The sequence below is a fragment of the Triplophysa dalaica genome, chromosome 1 (assembly GCF_015846415.1).
Source record: "Triplophysa dalaica isolate WHDGS20190420 chromosome 1, ASM1584641v1, whole genome shotgun sequence".
NCBI classification, from domain to species: Eukaryota; Metazoa; Chordata; class Actinopteri; order Cypriniformes; family Nemacheilidae; genus Triplophysa; species Triplophysa dalaica.
Genome location: NC_079542.1, coordinates 27,024,271 through 27,040,493, shown reverse-complemented (window position 1 = coordinate 27,040,493; position 16,223 = coordinate 27,024,271). Strand labels below are relative to the sequence as shown.

General features: G+C 38.8%; 1 protein-coding gene across 3 annotated transcripts; it reads left to right on the top strand.

The window, feature by feature from the left end:
* Nucleotides 1-347: 347 nt before the first annotated feature.
* Nucleotides 348-16,023, top strand: slc16a13 (solute carrier family 16 member 13). 3 transcript variants are annotated; one of them, XM_056747761.1, is made up of 6 exons: nt 348-590; nt 13,167-13,403; nt 13,515-13,658; nt 13,747-14,003; nt 14,146-14,659; nt 14,779-16,023. In XM_056747761.1, the coding sequence occupies exons 2-6, from the start codon at nt 13,169-13,171 to the stop codon at nt 15,075-15,077; spliced, it is 1,449 nt and encodes a 482-aa protein (XP_056603739.1). In that variant the 5' UTR covers nt 348-590; nt 13,167-13,168; the 3' UTR covers nt 15,078-16,023. The 3 variants fall into 3 exon arrangements, with proteins under 3 accessions (XP_056603739.1, XP_056603732.1, XP_056603726.1); XM_056747754.1 differs by lacking the exon at nt 348-590 and adding an exon at nt 809-963 and having other exon boundaries at nt 13,747-13,997; XM_056747748.1 differs by lacking the exon at nt 348-590 and adding an exon at nt 809-963.
* The last annotated feature ends 200 nt before the right edge of the window (nt 16,024-16,223 follow it).

The following is a 16,223-nucleotide window of genomic DNA, read 5'->3' as shown; positions in this document are numbered from 1 at the left end:
ATGCATTGTCACACTATTACAACTCCCAGAAAGCCTTAGCAACGGCCAACAACCACCTTGAACCCCACACACACTGCAAAGCAGTTACAACCACCCGAATGCCTTAGCAACGGCCAAGGAAACACTCAGAACACCACAGAAACTACATATTAACTCTTTAACATCCTCTCTTACTGCTCTTGCTAAATTAATTGCCACGGGAAAAACACTATAGGTCTAAACCGCTTTTATTTTGAAAATTGTCCTCCTGCACTCCTACCGTAGTCTCCAATATACACGCGCACACAACACCAATGTGAGTGCTGGCTTGACGGTCATTTTAAAAGTGGAGGCTGGCCTAACCGCAGTATCGTACGAATGGTAGCCTGCTGTGTTTGACCATGGCACTGAATGATGAACTATGCTATGGGAGCCTACTTCAAATAAAGGCATTGTTATACTCGGATTTCTGGTGTCTGAACAACATGGTTATATAATAGCATTTTGCATGAAAAGCAAAAACAAAACACTCAATCTATTGTAGTTACATTTGCTACAGGTGCGTGGCTGTTCACAACACGTCGCAAGAGGGCTCTGTTTTAAACAACAGGGTATGTTAATCTCCTTTGCCTAGTTCAATGTTTGTCAGCATGCTGTAGTTTACAATGTCTTTTAAACTAAATCTGCACGTTTAGTTTATAAATAATCAGACGTGATCAAAGTACAATACTAAAGACAACATGAAAGTTTAGGACTTGCAACCAGCTCATGCACGCGCTGACGGGGCGGGGCTTTGCTGAATCCAGCACGTGCGAGTAATAGATTGGCTGCTCGTGTGGTGTCAAAAACAAGTGACTGTCACAGTTTGACAGCGATGAGTTTACCGATAATGGACGTCTGCTTTTATAAAGAAGGGGGTTTTCTTTGATTTATTTTAAAGAAATATGACACGACAGGAAAAAGGGTGATATCGGGATATTATGGGTAAGTCTTCCGGATATTTTTATGTAAATGTTATGCATTTTGTAATATTTTATATTCATTTTTCATATATATTTGCCGCCACTGAATGCATTATGTTGAAGCTCATTGAAAACAACTGCTGTGCGAGAATGCATTACTGCTTATGTTTGTGTCACAGCGACGAAATTATAAAACATAACGTTACATATAGACACGGAAGTAGGCTACGAATGCCTATGCGTGTCATAAGTCAATGCTTGAATCCACAATTTTATTGTTACTGTATTGTGTCAATGGTGACAACCGTAGTATTTATCTATTTTGTCCAAGCCACAGACGCGCGGAATTAGGCTGCTTAGCAATGTGAGTAGGTTGGTTAAAGGGATTCTTTACTCAAAAATAATATTCTGTCATCATTTACTCACCTTTGAGTTGTTCCAATTCTGTTTAAATGTCTTTGTTCTGATTAACACAGCGAAAGATATTTGGGAGAATGCTAAAAACCAGACAGATTTTGCCCCCCATTGACTACCATAGCAGGAAAAATACAATGGTAGTCAAAAGTGCCCCATAACTGTTTGCTGTCCTACATTCTTTGAAATGTCTTATTTTGTCTTCAACGGAACAAAACATTCGAAAAAGGAAGATCTGCTTGGCTATAAGCATTCTATCAAATGTATTTCTTTGTGTTCATCAGTACGAAGTAATTTATACAGATTTGGAACAACTCGAAAGTGAGTAAATGATGACAGAATTGACACTGTTGAGTTTCTGTCATACGAGTCCTTCATCAGGCTACTCCTTAACAAAGATTTGGTTTGTGTCGGATATTTTTGTATACATTTTACGTTAATGAATAAATGCACAAATGAATCAATGAATCAATTATTTATTTACCATTGCAACATCTACCGTAATGGCAGACCATGATGCGGTCATGTGTAAAATACTTGGGGCACAATTAAATAACAATGCATAATGTGTCACATAACATACTCGCTTTTCCTCATTCTTAATTCTTGCGAATAGAAGAAAAGTTTAAAGCGGACCTAACATACAGGGTTTCTGCCAATCTCATATTAATCTTGAGTACCTATAGAGTAGAATTGCATACGTCATATCTTCGAAGAGTATTTAGTTTGATCACATTTATAAAAGATAGATAAAGTTTTACAATTACTTCCGAAATCATACGGCGCGTGCAGGAGGGGGAGGGTTGGCTGAACTATAGCACACTGTTAACAAAACACAGACATCAGTTTCACTCACCGCATGCGGTTCATGTCCGGCATCTTTTAGGGCTGGGAAGGCTCCATATATCAGTTTCAAACATTCTCCAAATCCAGTGTTATATCCACCGTTTATATAACATTCATCACCCAAATGCAGTGAACAAACAAACACCTGAACTTAGTGAACATATCCCCCCCTCTGTCTCTCTCCTGCACACAAGTGAAAGTGACGTCTACGCTTGCTACTTCTCCTGCTGCCCATGCGGAAGTGTGGGCGTGCCGCATCCTCTTCAGGGAGAATTTTCAAATAAGGGACGAGGAAAATTGTTACAAAACAGTTATTTATGTTTGAAAAAAACTTTGTGAAACCTGTACGATCGCTGGGGGAGTGTATTGAGCACAGAAATACTGCGTAATACGCCCAACTAATTTTTTGACAATTTGACCATGTTAAGCATGAGAAGACAGCACGTTTAACATTGTAAAGAAGTCAGAATGCATGACACATTGTTGCAGCACCCATTTAAAGGTTGTGTAATACAATATACATTTACAATAGTCTGTCCAATTTCAACTTGTATTTGATAATTGCTAATTGGTTACAATAGTCGCACTGATCATATTAACACAAAATTATAAAAACAGGTGTTCCTAAGGAAATATCTGTTATGAGGTTTCATTTCAAACATGGACCATAGTGCCCTACAAAGGCAAAGTGCAGTTACTACGCAAACACTGAATCTGAGAAAAATGCCTTTAAAGTTTTTACACCAGCCATTCAAATGCATTTATGTAATGCCTAATTAAGGAAAAAAAATATTGATAGAAACCATGAACACTGATGTGACATTTGACCACCAAAATGCAGATACTGCACTCTGCCTTTGGATGACCCCTTCACAACTAAAACACTATTGCAAAAGCAAATTGCAGTATCTACAAACTAAATTGTTGAATTGTAAACTGTGAATTCCAAAAAACAGATTGACAAGATGTACTCTGACAGTTGAAAGCAGATACTTATTATTGAAAAATATGACAGGACACTAATTAAACTAATCATTTTGTTATCCATCCATCCATCCATTTTCTACCGCTTATCCGAACTACCTCGGGTCACGGGGAGCCTGCGCCTATCTCAGGAGTCTTTGGGCATCAAGGCAGGATACACCCTGGATGGAGTGCCAACCCATCGCAGGGCACACACATTCACTCATTCACTTCATTTTGTTATATTTACTTATATATATATTTACTATATTCATATATCATAAAAGCCATCGTTTTATTGAGTTGGCATTAAGGCTGAATTCTTCTGTCTCAACCGTGTGATCTAACGTGGTTTGCAAATTGTGGATCCCAGACATAGGCGGATTGATTTCTAAATTCAGCCTATGTATGTTTAATTTGACATCCAGTAGCCTGGAGTATGAAGCGATAATTGTCCTGAGGAGTTATTCGTCATTAAACAAGAAGAAGAAAGGTGGATCGACGGCTACTTCTGTTGATGCCTGGTGCACGTCGGGTTGTCACTTTGTTGAGGAGGCGCAGCTATTGTTAGCTAATTGCACATAGCATAACTTTACCAGAGCCAGCAAATTTTTGAGGTAGTAATTCTTGTCACTACAATTAGATTATCTTCCTGAAAGATGTCCGAATCGATGAACATCAACGCAATGATAAATCGGACTATCCTTACGAGTGTCAGAGTGGATATTGTGGCCAAGAAAGACATGACATGAAGAGGCAGAGACGTGGCAGATCCTCATGTTTTATGTGGAAAGAGGCAATTATGGCACGTTTTGCTTTCCATACTCTCCGGTCTCATCTTTGTCCCTGCCCCCTCGTTTCCTCATTATTGCTTGTTATTGATTTCATGGCCTACACCTGTTCCCTCTTGATTGGATCCCTTATTTAATGCCTCTGTGTTTTCTGTCCTGTGCTTGTTCATTTCGATTCATGTGGGTGAGTTCCTGTGTCTTGTGCAGTGCAGTGCAGTGCAGTGCAGTGCAGTGCAGTGCAGTGCAGTGCAGTGCAGTGCAGTGCAGTGCAGTGCAGTGCAGTGCAGTGCAGTGCAGTGCAGTGCAGTGCAGTGCAGTGATTGTGATGGCTTTTATCCAAATGGACTATCACAGAGTTCAGGGAGCAATAAGCGATATGTCATACAGGAGCAATAATACAATAGGTGCTAATACAAAGTTACTAGTATCAACATAATCTAGACCACTGCCTGTTGAGAGAAAGTAAAAAAAAATCCTCTTTGTCTGTCAAGTATTCACAGAAGAGATGGGTTTTAAGTTGTTGTGAGAGATGTGGTTGACCGGAGCGAGTAAGGTGGAAAATAGGGCATATCGGCATGACCACGTTGTCTTTGCAATGTGATCATTGAAGGATCATTGGGTCCCAAGGATATTGTGTAGATGGGAAAAAAAGCACCAGTCCAAGCACCGATCCCAGCAGTGGACAGCAAGCCTCTCTGTGACACCCTGAAGGATCTGCCGGAGAGGGAGGATTTGAACCAGCAGATAGGAGAACCTGATATTCCTAGAGATGACAGGGTTGCTAGCAGCATCTGATGATTGACAGTGTCAAACGCTGCAGATATGTCTAGCCGGATCAGGACAGAGGATTTAGATTCCACCTTGGCTAGCCGCAGTGCTTGTGTGACCGATAGCAGTGCAGTCTCAGTGGAGAGTTTGGTTTTGAAGCCGGACGGCTTGTCATCCAGTAGTTTGTTTTGGGATAGGTAGGAAGACACCTGGTTGAAAAATGTCCTTTCAAGTGTTTTTGCAATTAATGTGAGGAGAGAGACAGTCAATGATAGAGGGGTCCAATGTGGGTTTCTTAAGAAGCGAAACTAAAGCTGGAGTTGTATTCACTATTTAAAACATTCTTTACTGACCTAACATCTCTTAATGCAGGTAAAAGATGACTGATACCCGCCTATTATTCATAGAGAATTAAAATAAAATGCATGTGGGCCTTAGTTTTTTTTTGTTTGTTGTTGATGTTGTTTAATAATAATAAAGAAATGGTATTCCCATTATGTGTTGTGGCTGGAGATCTTCTCTTTTGTGATGATGTGTGTAGAGTAACACATGCATCAGCAACAGGCCCTGTCAGGTTCATCCATTTTAAATGTAGTACTGTGAACGCATTTTTAATGTTTAAGATTTATTTAGGCTACTGCAGAAAAAAATACTCATACGTACCTGAGGACGTGGATGATAAACTAGTAGCTATACAGTCGAAAACTTTGCATTTTTCTGTCTGCACATAATGTATATTTTGAAAGATGTTTTGCTAGATTGCTTGTGTTTCCGCTCTTACAAGCAAAAATCTTGTTGCACTTGTTGCAACCAGCATTGTCTGCATCCATTGTCAGCGTTGTCTGTAACGATAATTCAGACCGTTTGATTCTCTCCGCCATCGTCACTCTATTAAGCGCGAGCTTTCGTGTTGTGTGCTTGCAAGCTCTCGTGTTGTGTGCGCGCAAGCTCTGTGTAGTGTGGGACAGACGGACATTTCACGTGCGAGATTGCGAATAATGAAAATGCAGGTAAATGTCTTTAATATTTTCGCAAATAAGAAATTGTTGGTCAGTTAAAATATGCTAGGTAAGGTTTATTTAGCAATAAAAAATAGGAAATGTTTTTCTTAATTTCTCCAGTACCGACAGCAGAACCGTGAACCTCAGAACTTATCGATACTTCGGTCTTTCATGATTTAGCCCCGCGACCGATTAAGTACCGGGTTTCAGTACCCATCCCTACCGGGAGCAGGGAGGTGTTGATGATGTATGTGAGTGCAGGTGTGAGTGTGCTGGGTATGGCCTGAAGGAGATGAGAGGAGATTGGGTCAAGGGGACAGGTGGAAGGGTGGCTGGAGAGAAGTCTGGTGACTTCAGTTTCAGTCAGTGGGTCGATATAGGAGAGTTCAATAGTTGAAGTGAGGGTAGTGTCTGAGGTCTGAGAATTGTTTGGTGATGGATGATGTTTTCTCAGTGGAAAAGTCCTCTGGGCGGGGTAGGAGGGGGGCAAAGAAGATAGTTAAATGTCTTAAAATGTTGCCAAGGGTTAGGTGCATTACAAGGATTTAAGCCACACAGACAAGCATTAAAACTAGTCCCAGACTAAAGTTAATTTTGAGCTGTCTTAACTGAAAATAACTTGCCCTGACATATCATAACCAATGTTTTGTTTCAAGATGCACATAACTATTGTTTTTTCTATGACATTTTAATAAAAGCGATTTAGGCTAAGCCTTGTCTATGAAACTAGGCCAAATGCACTTACCATATTTTTAACACTTGTTAGGTCAGAAGCTTAAATTGATGTTAATGTTTGCTAATTCTGAGAAGCACATTTCTTCGAAGACAAACAAGTTGAACTGGCAGTAGGTCAGACTTTTATGACAGTTCAAAGTCCATCTTCATATGATCAACTAATTTGAGGAAAAGGTGACTTGTTATGTACTGCAGTTTATTTGCTAGAGGGCTCTGCCTTGGACTGTTTAGGACATATTTACTACATATTACAAATTTCGGTTGCAGCATCTATTAAGATCATGGGACTGTACCATGTTACAAAATATGCTTAGTCCCACACATTTTAATTCAATTCAAGTTTATTTATATAGCGCTTTTCACATTGTGCATTGTTCTAACGCAGCTTAACAGGAGCAAACAGGAATAACAGAAAAGGTAAAAAGAAAAGCACTGTGCATGGTGTTTATAGAACGAGCAAGATCATTCTAATAAATAATATCTAATTAATAAATAAATAAATGCGGTCTGCCGGTGAGCAAGCCAACATTGCCCTGCTGTGGCGAGGAACCCAAACTCCAATGATTGATTAATGGAGAAAAAAACCTCGGGAAAAACCAGGCTCAGCCGGGAGGGCCAGATCCCCTCTGACGTGTCATAGCTGCACTCAGTGACCCTGACCAAAAGCCAGCGAGCAAATATCCACGAGGAAGAGGGAGAGCCCACCATCTAAAATCCAGAAAGTCCCACTCGCCAAAAACAGGGAAAATAGTGATGGCATGTTGTAACTTTGTTCCTCTGTTGTCCGACATCGACCACAAAACAAGGCAAAAACGGACCCACACAGCCCCAGCTGATGAATCCCCACAACCAACGAGCCCCCTCACTCCCCACAAACACTCACCCAACAACCTCCAATCAGGGCCACTGAATGCAGCTATAACTTCAAACTGCTGACATGTGATGTAAGCTTAGCATTAAATACCAAGTATTGTAACTTCAGTATTAATCTTACAAGTAGTCCGTCTTTGCTCTTGGTTGGGGATATAGTGGTCTGAGCTGTGATGGTCCAATGGTCGTATTTCTCTTGGGTGGTGGTGGAATTGCCTTAGATGGAGCTGGGATGGTCAGTCTGCGGCTGTAGCTGGCGTAATCTCTAGGTGGTGATGGGCATATGTCGATCACCTGGACCTGGCGGAATTTCTTCCCGAGGCAGAGGAAGAAGGAGAATAATTAGCGTAGCTGCTGTTCATTAACTATGCATTAAGTGAAAGCTTGCTGAAAAGATGTGTCTTTAATCTAGATTTATATTAGGAGAGTGTGTCTGACCCTCGAATAGTATAAGGAAGGCTATTCCAGAGTTTAGGTGCTACGTATGAGAAAGCTCGACCCCCTTTAGTGGATTTAGTTATCCTAGGTGTTATCAAAATTCCTTATTTTTTACCCAAAAATAAGTGCAGACAATGTGCAAAAAAGGCAGCCAAATGATGTCAGGTCTGCTGGTAAGTTACTGCATAACTAGGATTTAGCAAATACTGTGGTAATGATAAATTAAGAGCATATCCAGCATGAACCCATGGGAACCACCTTAAATTAACCAAATTCATTTCATTGTATGTGTGAAGATGTTTTAATGCTTTTCCTTGATCAAAAACTGCACTCTTAAGGTTCATTCATATTGACCGTGATGCGAAAAAGCTAAGGAAATGGCCGACAAACTGATCTTTTTAAATCAATGGTAAAACGATTGACTGTCAACAGATATTTCACTCTTGTGAGATAGGTGGCGCTGATGGCCAAGCCCTTGTTTTCATTCTGACATGTCAACGGCTGAGTCCGAAATCAGATACGCAATGGATAGGTACCTAATTTCAGTACGTACTCATTGGGGATAAATGGGTACTAACCGTTTTCCATGAATGGGTGTAGTACGAATGCGATTGTCCGTTGTCCACCATATTGATGATCTTTTTTCCTTTTTAATGGTGGGGTGCAAATACAGTTTGTGGTGCATATCCGCCACGTACTGTACTGGAGTGTACATGGGCCAGAGATTAACCATGCGACGTAATAACAAGCGCAACTGCTTAAATTATGAGAGACATTTGCATTGTAATGCTAACTTTACCTTCCATGTGTTTTCCCAGCATTTGAAACATGTTTGTAATGCCTTCACAAAGGAGACGTCAGGCAGCTGCTCGACGATCTCACCTTAGAAGAACACTGCTGATGTTTATGGGAAGCCAAATTGACTGTTATTCATTCTCAGGATATGACTATTTGATATCAACAATGATTAAAAGCTAATTCGGCTTGCCATAAATTATCACTTGTAACAACACAATTATTTATATCAAAAATATGTTTTTTCTAGTAAGAATTCCATTTCTGATATCTGAAATAAGATTTTTAACATGTAAGAAATAATTATTGACATTTGAAATTTAATAAATGCCTATTATGACATTTAACTAGTAAACATGCAATTACAGATATAAAGAATTTACTTTTTACAAGTTTTTTACTTGTTAAAATTAAATTTTTGATATCAAGAATACTAATTTCTTCGAGTGATTACGTGATTGTCGATATCAAGAATTCACATTTTTATTAGTGAAAATGCAATTACTGATAACTAAAATAGCAATTGTTACTAGTGGAAATTATATTCTTGATATCAAGAAGAACCATTTTTACTAGTAAAAATGTGATTGTAAATATCCAAAATTCATATCCTGATAATTATTAAAAGCTAATTTATTGTCAATGAATATTATAATATTATTAAAATTTCTTATGAATTAAATGTACCCTAGAAATGCATTGCTACCCCACACAAACACTTGTGCACAATATTATAGAGAAGTGCTGACCAATACTTATAATTATTTCCTGGAAATGATATATTGTATTGAAATAGGCTTTTAAATGTAATTGTATTGCCATATGCCATCTATGCATTAATACAGACAAAAATACAAAAATGTCAATGCATACGTTTTCTGTGAAGCAATGACATAATGCATGAAGTAATGTTATTTGTTTTATTTATAGGAAACCATAGAATAAACATGAATAAAAAATATGTAAATTTGATTTAAGAAAATAAATTAATTGAATCATTATTAATACATATACAAGTAAACATCACATAAAGCAAAGCTTTATTTCAATTTATTGTTGTAACAAATTATCCTGTATCTACAGGCGTTGAACCCCACATCCTACTGCCATCTCGCAGCTGACCACCGTCGGCCCCTTCGTGATTTTAGCGAGTGTGCTCATCTGTCCCTGTAACAGTCAAACAAGATTCAAGTTACCTCTGTGATTTGTGCTCAATACTGCATTTAAATGTGGAGGTAGTTGCCTATGTGTTAACTCGCTGTTTATTCAACAAAAAAAATCCTGAATTCATCAACAGTAATAATGGACAAATAAAATATATACATTATGTGTTGTAAAGTTAAGTAAATATGTTAACATTACTTAACTGCATAGATAACTATGTATCTATGCAGTGAACAATGCTTTGTGCCACATATTAACAGAAGTAAGCTTAATTACTGTGATGTGTATTTCATATTGTGATATGCTCATTTGCAATACTTATCGAGAAAATGACAGGTCACATGTTACACACACATTAAAGTGTCTTTAACTTGTGAATGATTTGTAATGTATGTAATGTTAAGTCTACATTGAAGACATGTGTGCAGGGAATTCAATTTAAAGATAGACATATTAAAACACTGCATGTTCACAGCAAATCACAAATATACTTTACTATGTAGCATTTTACAGGTTTACTTTACGCAACAGGACTTTAAGAAATGCGACTGCAACGCAAAGAAACGCGTTGTTGGCTAGTAATACTCACTTTAGAAAACACCTCCCTCGCAGTTCTCCGGTATGCTCCTGTATGAACTTATCCTGTCTTGTGGGCTCATGGTATAGATAAGTATCCCAAGTATCTGTCGCTGGGTGCTTCAGAATGTGGGCGTAACCAGTAAGCCATCCGGGAATTTCTCTCCTACTCTTTTATGAATACTGAGGACTCGCACATACTACTGTGTTTCCTCATACTATATAGTAGGTAAGTAGGCATTCGGATGCAACAGTAGTATACACACGTCCAAATCTCGCGAGAAATAGTGCACCAGCCGGGAAATTCTCGCCTACTGTTTTATGAAGACCGAGGTGTCGGACATAATATTCGTTCGCCTATTGCTTTTCGCCTAATATATAGTATGGAAGTATGCGATTTCTGATTCAGTCATAGTGTCTCATAGGGGATGTGCGATACTGGAAAAAAATTATATCTAGATATTTTCTGGGATTTCCCTATAACGATAAGCAGTCGATATTTTGCATCCTATGTTGTACTAGCTCCATCCTACATTTTACCAGCATAGTCATTGCTGATATTATTAATAGAGAATAAGAAAGATTTTCTCATCAAATCCTGTCATAATTTACTTATTTTCATGTCAACCTTCGTGACTATTACTTGTGGAGAACTTAGAAGTTCTTCTTTCACAAAGAGTCATATACAGGTTTTCAACAACATAAGGGTAAATAAACAATGTTAGAATAAATTATAATTGAATGAATAGAAATTATGATATTTTGAGTAAACTATCCCTTTAACCCTTATGCAGTCTTCGGGGTCTTTTTGACGTTCGCTTAAGTAAAAAAATACCTTTGTCCAGATGGCATGATACTTTGGAAAATGGTCAACACCTTCTATACCAAAAAAATTGAAATTATATCTTTATTTTATGTTTAAAAGTCACAGTCATGGAATCCCGCTTAGAAAATGGACAAAATTCATCCTCCAAATCAGAAACAACGCAGATCATACATAGACAGGAATAAAGTGGCACACTTCCGACAATGCAAAAAACATCCACAATGCAAAATGATTATGCTCACATGCGCACAGAGAGGGAGAGAGATGAAAGGAAGAGACAAAACAAAAAAATTCAATATTTGCAAAATGATCACACTCACACACGTACAGAGAGATAGGATGAAAGGATGAAACAAACAATTTTGTACAGACACACAGTTCTCTGACAGTAAGTAACTGATATTTAGATAAAATTTGTAGAATTATATGAAAAACAGATGATTGAAATAAATTATAAACTCTAAAGACTGCAACTTTTCTCTTTGTAACATTTTGTTCAGGTTTGATTCTAATCATAATGTAACAATATTTAATAATTAATGCTAAACTTTGACAGAAGTATTTTTTATGGATATAATAGTGATTTCATAATATGTATGAATCCATTCTATAAAATGATTCCAACTGAAAAACACTTCTGAAGATATCTTTCAGTTGGTCAAATAGCACATAGGCAATAGTGGAGCTCTTCAGCAATCTACTGAAAAAAGTGATTATTTTTTTCCTTTAAAAATGGCAATTTCTAAAAGATGGGCAAAAATCTTACACTTAAACCATAGATCTATAAACAATACATTTCTTGAGACCCCAAGATCACGAGTGAACACCCCAAACGAAGATCGCATAGTGGTTAAGGAATTGTTTTTTAAGCTTTCCTGTAGCTCAGTGGTAAAAGCATTGCGCCAATAATGCAAGATTGTGGGTTCGATTCCAGGGGATTGCACATACCTATGTATAAATGTATAAATGTATAGGAGATTGCAATGTAAGTCACTTTGGATAAAACCTTCTGCCAAATGCGTAAATGTAAATCGAATCAATTAAGTAGAACATACAAGCAAGAAGCACACTGTAATGGAAAAGTAGCCAACCAAAAGCAAACTTGTGTGGGATGCTTAGGTTTTACATTAAGTTAGTTGTATTGCTCTTTTCTTTGGAACTTTTTCTTTAAACAAAGTGGAAAAGCTCATTTACGCATGCTCACATTCGAATTTAACCCTTATTGTTGCAACATCAGAGTTTTCCATTGCAATGAAGTCATTCATTTCAATGGAGAGCCGGCGACAGTGACTGTTGGCAACAGGAATTGGGTGTGTCTCGACGCAAAAAAGTTGAGATTTGATCAACTTTATACAAATGATGAGTAACGTTCGGGAGCGACTACCACTAGGAGTAAAGCAGCAGATCTCCTCCTATCTCTAGTCAGTTACGCAGAGTTTGTTTTTTAATGTTACTATAGCAACCAAAGCTAGGAACGCTTTCTAGCAACCTCGTAGCAAGAGACTAGCGAAATAGTTGCTGGCAATGTGAACGCACAGTAAGAGCAGACATAGAGCTGACAGAGAAAGCATTGTGGAGAAAAATGCTAACCACGCTGTGAACATGCACACATAGTGCTTTATTCAAGTATTTGTGATATATGATATGATATATCTCCAACACTGCTAGATACTCATTTTCGTTATGCTTTTCCCCTGTCAGTATGAAAGAGCCATTGGGATATTTCTGCTCCTTTTGATGGTTAACCATGGTTTTACTACAAATAAAACAAAAACAAAAAACTATGGGTGTGACGGTAAATATATTCGTACAGAACCGTTTCAGTTCCGTGCATGCACGATTGCATTCTGGGATTTCCAGCTCCTTTGTGCTTGCGTAAGGTCTGCGATTACGTTCCAGCGCTCGTCAGCGATTGTATTTCACATTACGGGGGTCCCCCCTACTTTCATCCGCCCACCTGTAAAATGCCAGATTACCAACTCATCCCTGGTAACACCTCAAATGGATCTCTTTCTGTTGTTTTGTCTCTTAAACGCAGTGATGGCAACACCCCAAGAGAAAAAGGAACAGCAGCAGTCCTCCCCTCAGGTGATGGCTCCTGATGGGGGTTGGGGCTGGGTGGTGGTAGGGGCTCTTTTCGTGGCTTCTGCCCTGGTATTTGGGCTCATCCGCAGTCTGGGCATCTTTTTCGTAGAGTTTGTGCAGTACTTTGGTGAAAGTGCCCAAGCTATATCCTGGATTACATCCATTGGGGTAGCAGTACAACAGCTTTTTAGTAAGTTCTAATGTTAGAAGTTATTCGTTCATGTCTATTTCAACATAAAATACATATTTAGTTTGTTTGCTAGAAACCATTACTCTGGTTTTCTCTTAATTATGTGTGTAGGCCCAATAGGCACAGCAGCATGTAATGTCTATGGAGCTCGGCCAGTTGTTATGCTTGGAGGATTCCTCTCAGGTCTAGGGTTTATTCTGGCTTCCCAGGCAACGACTCTTTCACATCTTTACCTGACCATGGGACTCATCTCAGGTAAAGAATGATGCCCTTATATGGTCTGTCCTTTAGACTATTCAACTGCAAAATTTAAGTTTTTGCTCTTTATGTTTATCTTTGTCAGGTATAGGATGGGCTTTGGTCTTCACCCCTATTATTGCATCAGTAATGCAATATTTTACCACACAACGAACTCTAGCTATGGGCCTGGGCTTCACTGGCATCGGTCTTGCCTCTTTTGCCTTCTCCCCACTTTTTCAGTATCTAGTAGAAGTTTATGCTTGGCGTGGAGCCTTGCTCATTCTTGGAGGCATAAGCTTTAACATGATTGGCTGCGGTGCTCTCATTCGACCTATAGCGAATACAAAAGCTGTGGTAAAGGTTTGTGGTTCATTGTTTAGATCTATGTGAATGCTGCTGTTTATTAAAGTGTAAATAACATACATTACCTCTATCCATAAAGTAGTTCTATGGTGTATGTTTTTTATCTGTATGCTGATATGCTGTTTTGTGCCCTACTTAGGCTAAAACTTCATCCAACCATAACAAATGCTCCCGCATATATGAGTGCTTTGAGATCTCCCTGCTTTCACACCGTGGCTTCCTCACTTACACCCTAGCCATCACCTTCTTCAATGCGGGCTACTTTATCCCATATGTTCATCTGGTTGCCCACAGCCGTCACATCGGCTTCAGTGAGTACCAGGCAGCGTTTGTGATCTCTGTCACCGGTGTGGCAGACATAGTGGGTCGTGTTGTATCCGGCTGGGCCTCAGACCTCGGTAAAATGCGAATGCCTCACATGCTGGTGGTGTGGACTGGGTTATTGGGTATATTTCTGCTACTTATTCCTTTTGGTGTGACTTACTCTGGACTGTTGGTAGTCAGTGTTGCTTATGGGTTCTGTGCGGGAGCAATGACTCCGCTAGCCTTTGCAGTGGTACCAGAGATCGTAGGCATGGAGCGGATGCTCGGGGCCCTTGGCCTCCTGCAGCTTTTAGAAAGCATCGGAGTGCTACTGGGAGCTCCAATTTCTGGTAAAATCCACTTACACACAATAAAATAATAGTCATATTTGTAAAAATTCTGCTGATATTGTAACAGCTTTAAGGTTTTGCAGCATTTAAACAATTGTCTCTTGTATTTTTTCTCCCAGGCTGGCTGAAGGACTATACTGGGTCATATACAGCATCTTTTGTAGTTGCGGGAAGTTTCCTTGTCTTAGGTACATTGATCACATTGACTCTTCCGCATTTTTGGTCTCGTACGAGCCCTTCAGCTCCATCACCAAAGTCATCTCAGGATGCCTCCATTGAAGATGGACTAATGAAGCAACCTCTGCCTTCTGTTCCTGAGAAACTGTATCCCCTGGATGATATACCTTACTCGGATAAAGAGTGGTGTGATAGCCGTCTGACGGAAGAAGAAATGACAGGAAATGCCATAATTCCATGAAATTAGCACCATTTTCAAAAGTGTAAAACTGATATTTGACATTACGTGAAATATGAAAAAAAATGTATACCACATTTTTATAAAGGCAAAATATGTATGATTGTTGAATTAAAATATTCTTAAAGAACCAAAATCACTATACAACCATCTAAATTAATACATTTCTCTGTAGTGTGGTGTTTGCTCCACTCCCTATAAAGTCTACTGATCATGCTTGTCTAAAGACATCTAATGAAAGCAGGTTTGATGGGGAAGCAGTTAGACTCTTAAAGGGATAGTTCACCCAGAAATGAACTTTTTGTCATAATTTACTGATTAAGTTTAAGTTGTTCTGTTGAACACAAAAGTAGAATGTGGGTAACTCAAAAGTTCTGTGGCACCATTGACTACCATGGTATTTCTTTCATACCATGGAAATCTGTGGTGCCCCAGATATGTTTGGAAACATTCTTCCAAAAATCTTAGTTTGTGTTCAGCAGAACAATAAAAGTTGCACAGGTTTGTAACAATGTGAGGGTTAGTAAATGATGACAGGATTTTTACATGGAAGTGTAAACTGCGTTTTGGGGTAAAACAAAGAGAGACGGTATAGTGTTTTCGAACAATCCAACTCCCCTTTGTTTCTGCATCTCTGCAACGCAACATTCAAAAGCATTCATGCTGCTCAAATGTTATTGTATTTCTATGTAGACCTTATCTGACCTCACCTCAGCTAAATAAAATGACGCATTATTTCCCAAAGACCAGATGGCGCTACATACCACACCCACCTTGTAAGTAATGGCCATGGTGGCTCGAGGGTGTTTACCGGCCAACGCAAACTTTCCCGGACAGTTCTGTTTAGTTTGCTGTGCCGAACTAGTGAAACAAATTTTCGTTTGGAGCAGATTTTGTGTGAAGTAGGTAAGATTTGTGTTTAATATGGTTAATAAATGTTCTATTTTTCCATCTTTTTGTTTTGATTATGGTTGTTCTTCTTAAAATGGGAAATCCTGCACTGATTTAAGTGTATGGTCGCTTAGTTTAATTCAGTGACATATTAAACTAGTTGAGCCATGACACGTGACAGATGCTGTTCTAATGCCACACGTAACATGATGTTCTCAAGATCATTTGCTGCATTAAGAATATACAACTGTTAAATGA